The sequence below is a fragment of the Sinocyclocheilus anshuiensis genome, unplaced genomic scaffold (genome assembly GCF_001515605.1).
Source record: "Sinocyclocheilus anshuiensis isolate Anshui unplaced genomic scaffold, SAMN03320099.WGS_v1.1 scaffold1885, whole genome shotgun sequence".
Lineage (NCBI taxonomy): Eukaryota > Metazoa > Chordata > Actinopteri > Cypriniformes > Cyprinidae > Sinocyclocheilus > Sinocyclocheilus anshuiensis.
In genome coordinates, this window is record NW_015542322.1 from 241449 (window position 1) to 250154 (window position 8706).

General features: G+C 35.7%; 1 protein-coding gene across 6 annotated transcripts in view; it reads left to right on the top strand.

Annotated features, from left to right (window-relative positions):
- The window catches only part of cyth1b (cytohesin 1b), a 72627-nt gene that overhangs the window by 46683 nt on the left and 17238 nt on the right, over window positions 1-8706 (top strand). For all 6 annotated transcript variants that reach the window (XM_016489331.1, XM_016489328.1, XM_016489326.1 and 3 more), the window contains exon 2: window positions 2655-2737. In XM_016489331.1, the coding sequence (XP_016344817.1) occupies window positions 2655-2737 (83 nt within the window). The remainder of the gene's footprint in view (window positions 1-2654; window positions 2738-8706) is intronic.

Here is an 8706-nt window from a genome sequence, read left to right on the forward strand (position 1 = left end):
TGAAACTCCACAATGTTTGTGATTATGGCATCTTATCCCAGTTCCTCTGAAATGATCCTCTGCGATGGATGTCCATTATAGCCACCTGAACTCACTCCTACCTGAGTGACCTTTTCTTCCTGTTTGATATCGGCTCCAGGAACATGTGTCCTGCTTGTAGACTCCAGCCTCACCTGAGGCGAGACTAATGGATTTCCGCTTGAGGTTGCAATACCAATTTCTGCAAAATGAGGGGGGATGGGCTGCTTTTTGGACGGGATTTCTGCTCACAGACTGCCTGTCAAACATCCCAGCTGGAGTTCAGCAGGAAAACGCATGTGGTGCGTTGCCACAGCGACAAGCAGTCGCTCAGAAACATGGGTATCCATGTGATTGGTGAGGACAATCATGTGGGCAGGCTGTAGGTTTTGTCTTTATCACGATGGTGACGTTGTCATCATCTAATGTCAGAGCCTGATGGTTTGTGATCCGTTTGTGAAGGTGTAAATGGAACAAGGAATCAGTTAGTCTACAGGCCTCTAGTAGGGTCTCTGTAGGTCCCCTGCAGGGTCAGGCTGTCATACGGGCCACCAGGAAGGGATTTAATGAGGTCACATGAAAGGTGAGGGTCGTCATATCATATGACCAAGTGTCTTTGTTTTTATTGGGAGGTCAGCTGATCATGTGGCTAGGTTAGGTCAGGGTTGAGTTTAAATGCCTTTATCTTGTCATACTTTTTACAAGTTTTTCAGTACCAAAGGAATGTGCCCGGTTTTTTTTTTTTTTAATGAAAGGTCTGATGTCCTCAAATGCCCCGTGTTGATTTTAGACCCCTAATCCATTAAAGAGATGGCTGAATCAAGACAAATGACCTCTGTCTCCAAATGACATAAAGCCATTAATCTCTGTCAATCGTTTTTCAAACATAACTGATAACAGATATCTGTCATGTTGTGACAGTAGTAATAATAATAATGATTTAACATAATCTTCTGTAATAAATAATAATGAAAAATAATTTAATTAATTATTTGGATACTTATTATAAATGTTTTTTACAACAAAATTAATAACTATCTGTTAAATTGAACATGTAATCTACATTTCTAATTAAAATTCACACCATATATTTTATGGTAGCATAGTTAACTATAGTCACTATAGTATTTTTTACATCCTTTTTTTTCTCAGTAAAGTTACAAGCATTTCTTGTTTTCTTTTTTTTGTTTAAATACAGAATTTTCTTCAGATTTTTTTATTTTGCAAGTATCAAAGCAAGTCTTCACTTTTGAGAAATACATTTAAACACTCTAAGTTCATACATGCTGTATTAAATTCTCAATGTAACACAAAGATTGAAAAGCAGGGTCTTTCTCTGACTGGCATCAGCCAGACCAAGCAGAATGGTGGGGATGTTGGCCCTCAGCCCGGTATTGAACTGACTTTAGTGCTCTTGAACAAAGCACTTAAACTGAATTACTTCAGAGAAATCTTTGGGTTTATGGATGCAAGGTTCACATAAATTACTTGTGTTCTGCAAATTCCAACATCAGGGCTCTCCAGAGCACATCAGAACTGCTGAGTTGGAATGCTTTTCTCTGATAGACTCTGGCTCGTTTACCAAGGTTGTGGATCAGCAGGGACCTTGTAATATACAGTATATATGTAATTTATTTATTTATTTATTTTTTGCATGATATATCTAGGTGTTATTATCATTAGATCATTAGATAGATTATGTTCTGTTCATTAGATTTAGTTTTTAATAGCAGGCTCTATTTACTTGATTAAAAATACAGTAATATTGTAAAATTATTACAATTTAAAAGAACTGTTTTCTATTTTAATATATTTTAAAATGTAATATATGCCTGTGATAGTAAAGTTGAATTTTTATTTCTGTCTTCAGTGTCACATGATCCTTCAAATCATTCTAATCTTTATTCACAGGAATAAATTACATTCGCAATTATATTACTGTTTTTATTGTATTTTAATTAAATACAACCTTTGAGAGCAAAAACATGAAAAAATATGAATTATTCCAAACTTTTGACCTGTAGAGGCTGTAGTGTATATATTATATTATATATGATACATGATATAATATATTAATGTAAAAAATGTAAATAAAATATTAATTCTTGGTTTGATAGTATCGCTTGTGAGATAATATTTTCAGATAACTATTTTGTTTTTCTCCTAACCCATTTGGCAAATAACAAGTGAAAAGGTTTAAGCTAGTTTGCGTGATGTTGTCCTGACTGGACACTACAAATTCTTCGAAATGGCTTTTAGCTTAAAGGAAATGCATTTAATGAAAAGAACAACTATCTGCTTTGCTCTGAGGACTTCCTGATTGATGTTCTGGACCAGAAGCCCTTATAAACAACACTGCTGTGTTTTTCAAGCTATTGATTGCCGAGTTGGTTTGTGTCTCAAAGGCAGTGCTTTGCCTCAGGCAGTTTCTCCTTTTCACAATCTCCCTTCGTTCTGTTGCACATCCCTTCATTTTACATCAGTTCTGTTTCCTCTGAAAATATTTTCATTGTCCATGCAACCTCTTAGAAATGTACAAAAATGTTTGGGTCAAGAGACCGCAGCTTGACCGTTTACATATTTGTGTTTGTACATCTGAACGCTCATTGTTTGCTTTTGTTTGTTTCCAAACAAAGTACCGGACGACCTGACGCCAGAGGAGAAGCAGGAACTGGAGAACATTAGGAGACGGAAACAGGAGCTGCTGGAGGACATACAGGTAATATATTCAAATCATTTCTCTGAAATTACCACTTTTCTGCCCCAAAAATAATGTGAATCCACAGCCAGAGTTGCTAGTTTTAGTGTGTTTGCTCTTTGAACTGATGGATGTCTCATAATGCTAATTAATATCACCAAATCAACCTTATGCCCTTCTATCCCCCTTCTCTTGGCCCTGGGCAGAGCAGCTGGAGTGAGGTGGACCTGTAGAGAATAGGAATTGGATCATGGGAGGGGCTTCCATGACCCTGGCTGTACAGTTTAGTGTACAGGATTGTTGGGATGTCCCACCCTGGGGTATAGACTTTAACAGCTGGCTCTTGAAGGGGGGGTGGTATCCTTTGGAGCAGATGGTGCAAGCCAAGTCCAGCAAATTCAATTATGCTGATTCTATTACACAACTGGAATGTCAACCGTTAATGTCCCTCCTGCCAAACACTGTCCCCTTCGTCTCTTAAATGACTTAATCAATCATGTAAACTTCCAAATGAATTTTTGTGGCATATCTTTGGCATTCATCTGCCAGTTTCATTCCAGTCTCCATCTATTTGTTGATTGCCCTTGCATGACTGCCATCAGCAGAGGAATCCCTCTCTATTTGAATAGTCATCTTTACGCTTATTAAATTAGACATTTATTTATTTAGATATTTGTTTAGTTAGTTATGATTTTTGAAATTAGGTTTTATGTATATTTTTAAAGTTAATGTATAAAATATTTATTTTATTATTTTTTTATATAGAAATTTGTTATACAATAGCAGTCTTGATATTGACATCTTCGTTTTTCCTTTGTACACATCAAAAATAAATTTATTACAATTATTACAATTTAAAATATATGTTTTCTATTGTAATATATTTTGTAATTTATTAGAAACTTATTACATGTAATTTATTCCTGAATTTTGAGCAGCTATTACTCCAGTCTCCAGTGTCACCTGATCCTTCAGTCAATCTAATATGCTGATTTAGAAGCATTTCTTATTATTAACAATGTTGAAAACAGTTGTGCTGCTTAATATTTTTGTTTATTTTTTTATGATTCTTTGATGAATAAAAAATTCAAAAGAATGGCATTTATTTGAAGTAGAAGCCTTTTGCAACATTATAACTGTCATTTCTGATCAACATATTGCATCCATGCTGACTAAATATATTAATTTATTTTAAAAACAAAACTAACAAATTAAAAATTAAACTTTTAGTGCATGTCAAAATATTTGTCAAAAGTACTGTTTAAAACTTTCTTCTTTTTGATTATTCTTTAAAGCTTTCTGTCTATAACATTGCAATCTGTGCGAAGCATTTGAGGTGCCATAACAAAGTCAGTAAAAGCTCAGCTTTATGAATTTTTTATTTCATTGTTGTAAAATGTCTGTCTGGCTGAGTAAGATTCCTGGAAGTGTCATGATAAGCCTGTAGCAGAGGATTTCTTTTTGCCTTTCTCTCTATATATGTGGCGACAGACAGTAGAAGAATTTCTGTCTCGCCGACAGACAGTAGAAGCTGGGTTAACTGGAGCATTATAAGACCCCAGTCTCTCCTTCACATGAGTGGAGCTTGTGATGGGTCATGATCAGAGAAAACTGATCCAATCAGCTTAATGTAGCAGACTACCTCCTCTCCAGACCCTCTTACACTCGTAATGAGGAGCCGTGTGATGCTGCTCACCACCAGACCCTCCCTCTGACCTGAAGACACAAGACTGCCTTTGGGCAGTGGAGCTGTGTACAGCATTCACGATTGGTTACATACCAAGGTTTCATTGGTGAATACAAGTGAAATTTTACAGTTTTTGATACCAAAACAAACACTAATATGCTGTTGAACACACATTTCTCCAAATGTCCTTGCTTTTTTGAGCAGTATACACACTTTCTCTCCCAAGTCATGGTCTGATCTGAATCAGGTCAGCTCTGCTGTATTATTAGTCCTCTCAAGTGAAAGAGACTAGACAGAACTTAAGCTCTCATGTATAAGTAAACATCTGTCATTTCCCAGAGTGCTTCTGATTTTCACTACAGTAACCAGTGACTTTGAAAATCGATGCTCGGCTGTCTGAACTAAATGTTTTTTGTCTGTGCTCACTGAACTGGCAGTGTTCAGACATTCGGCAGATCCAATCTGGCTCTGTCTTTTGTATCCGGCGCTACGTGACGCAGCCCCTGAAGGCCTTGCGTGGTTGACATTTGAAGTTTGGAGAAAAATAGATTGTTGAGGAATAAGGGTAAAAGTAGTGGTTAGAAATATTTTGTGCTTTTCTGTTCATCTGTTCATGACATTTGCATTTACTTGAAGATTTTTTATTTATTTATTTACTATTTTTCCTAATATAGGGCCCTATGAAATCCATTAAATTTTTTCCCAAATTTAGTCTTTTCCATTTTATTTCCGTTTTTTTCCCATTTTTTTTTTCTATTTTTCCATTTTTCTAGACTCTGTTTTAATGGATAAATTAAATTCTATTCATCTAAAATAATGTCTAATAAATTTAAACCATGAAATGTACAATATTAAACAGCAATTTACTAAACTTTTAACAAAAATTTAATTTTTTAGGCCCTGTGAACTTTTTCTTCTTCTCAAATTCAGTTTATTATTTAATTTTTTTTTACCAAATTCTGTTTTCCATTAATTTTCTGTATTCCATTTGAATGGTTTCATTAAATATTAATAATCAGAAGCATCTTTAAGTAATTGATATTATTTAAAAAATAATTAATTATTTTATTTATTTATTTCCAGAAAAAACAGTGTTGTGTATTTATATTTTTCTGCTAAATAAATTCTGGTAAATAATTTTTTTGGTAAATAATATTGAAATATTAAAATAATGTTTTAATAATAATTTCATTAGTAGTAGTTGTACTATCATTACATTAAGTAATATTTCTGTCACAGTTTCTGCAAGTTAAACCAAACTTTTATTTTGACAGGTTGCTGTGAAGACCTTTAGGTTTCTGTTTGTATAAGAAATGGTAAAATGCTCATGAAGTGACTCAGAGCAGTTCTAGAGATTATGTGTATGTACTCGCATATTGCGTGTCTGCGCCATTCATTTGCACAGACACACAAAACATGCAGGATTAATATTTAAATTGTATTTTTGTGTCTTAATATTCACAGACACTAGTCTATATAGCATTTTGATTTGAGTGTACTACTGACTTTTTTTTTTTTTTTTAGAGCTAAGAGTGCTATAGTCTTGATAGAAGCTTAAATGGTTAGTTTACCCAAAAATGAAAATTAGGCTGTTTTTTACTCACCCCAGAGCCATCCTAGGTGTATATGACTTTCTTCTTTCAGACGAATCCATTCGGAGTTATATTAAAAATTGTCTTTGATCTTTCAAGCTGTTTAATGCCACTCAGCGAGTGTTGCATGCATCAGTCCAAAATAAGTGAAATAAAAAGCGCCCATCCATTAAAAAAAAGCGCCTCACACGACTCCGGGGGGTGAACAAAGGCCTCCTGTAGCGAAGCGATGCGTTTTTGTAAGAAAAATATCCATATTCAAAACGTAATAATCACTTTAATCTAGCTTGCGCTCGCTGTTGTAAACGGGCGCATGCACCGGTGAGTCTTGTTAAAACCAACGTTTGTTTACAGGATCAAAGGAAGCAAAGCTTCCTTACAAGGAAAACCAGTCTCCTCTTGGCTTATAATGAAATCCTCCGACATTCTTCTTTACAAATCCTCGTTTTGTACTTCTAATTAGTGACCGTTGTTATTTTGTACTGAAGCACTGCAACACCCGCTGTCTGCAATGATAGAGCTTGGAATAGCCAGGACAATTTTTAATCTAACTCCGACTGGATTCGTCTGAAAGAAGAAAGTCATATACACTTAGGATGGATCTGGGGTAAGTAAAAAACAGCCTACTTTTCATTTTTGGGTGAACTAACCCTTTAAGCACATTGACCAAAATATTTCACAAATGAATGGGTGTGTATAACTTTGTGTCTAAAAAATGTGAAGTGATGGTGGGTATAAATGTCATGTACTAAATAAAATGTAGCGATTAACCAAATGGTTCTCGGTGTCCTTCTTGATACCAGCAGGATGATTAGTAAATTGCTGTAATATTTGTCTAATGGCGATGAAGTGCCTGATTAAAGTGACTGAACTGCCAAGCTCAACCTCTCTGTCTCCATAGAGCCCTGCTGGACAGTCCTGGTTCCTTCCTGGTCCAGCTGGAACATTCTGGCTGTTGCCAAGAGACAAAAAAAAAAAAACATTAAATGCATTGCATAAGGATAAAACGAATGGAAAAGTGTGGGCTGGCAACTTGTAGTGTTTGTTTACGTTACCTTTATATGGCAGCTGTCGCATAGCAACAGTCAGATAGAACATCATTATCATGACCACTTTATTCCATCTTTGTGCCCGCAGCCGTGAGGAGTTCAGAAAAACTTTGTCTGATTCACTGGACTATTTGTAGTGACTTTCCATGCCTTCTAGAGACGATTTTAATAGTGTGGTTTCTTCATCCCTAGATTCTTGGTCTCTTCAGACCTCTTGGATTGCCCTCTCTATAACTCATTGATTTATTTAACACATTTCTTCATAGAGCACCTGTCTGGGTCAGTTATTCCAGCTGCACTCCTGTCGTGAGGTTTCAGGGTCATTCACACACTCCGAAAATGTATAGCGGAGGAAGGTCAGATATTTAAAGGCTACTTATTTGACCTTTCCAGGCGCTATAGCTTGAGAGGGATGTGGTGTTATAATGCAGAATGCATCAAAAGGGCAAAGATGTGTGCGTGTGTGTGTGTGTGTGTGTGTGTATGCGAGCGCGTATCCTCGGTGGATTGGTAATATGAGTCTTATTGATCTGTCCCTGGGCTGCTTCAGGAAGATGGGTTGCTGAGAGTATTATGGCACACACACTGACTACACGCATACAGTATACACTCGCATGTGGATCATACAGTATAATACTCTTTATATACACCAAATAAAAGTGCATTTACAGTACTAGCCTACATCAGCAACATACATTTGCTCAGCTGCATTCAAAACACTGCTGTCGTAAGTCACCTGTTTTTGCATGTGGTTTTGTGCATTACTCTGTTCTCACTTATACACTCTTTCTGTGACAAGATACCAAAATGTCTTTGGTTGATACCAGCAAAATATCACGATTCTCAAAACAAATTTTAATATCACAGAAAAAAATTAACATTTCATTGAACATGCCTTTTGAAGTAGATGCATATTAATTTAAATATTAACAAACTAAATTAAAACACTGACAGGTGTCCATATATTTCTCAATTAAACAATTGACCATTTTTTTTATTTATTAAAAAATAAAGTAAACAATTAAAAAACAGAAACAAATTACAAGCAATAGAACTTCTGTAGAAGTTATAGAATTAGAGTTATAGTAGAATTTCTGGTCCTCGAATCTGATTGGTTGAGAGACTTTTCCAGCCGTGTGATATTCTAGTGATAACAGAACTCCAACTTTTTTATCACTCCGTTTGCAGTGTTTCTTACAGTGAGTGTCATTGTGGACACCTAATCCACTATAATTTTATAAATAATACTGTTTTTGTGTCATGGAATGTAGTTTTAAGATTTAAAATATGTGGTTTGTTAATAAAGATAATGTCTATTTGAAAATTAGCATTGACATTTTCGGAGATGTGAGCTCCAGGGCATCAGCGGCCTCGGGCCTACAGCCGAATCACACCCGTGCTGATATGCAGCCATGTCTCACTGCTACTTGTGATTTATACATACACGCACACACACATACATACATATAATAGTTTATGAAATTCCACTTCCACTTAGCTTCTGTGAAAGTAACCTGTCATTGTTAAGATGAAGGCATTTCTCAGCTTTTCTGGAATCATTGGGAATTTCTTTTCTTTTTTCATGCGCGCGCACTCACTCACTCACTCACTCACACTCACTCACTCACTCACTCACTCACTCTCTCTCTCTCTCTCTCTCTC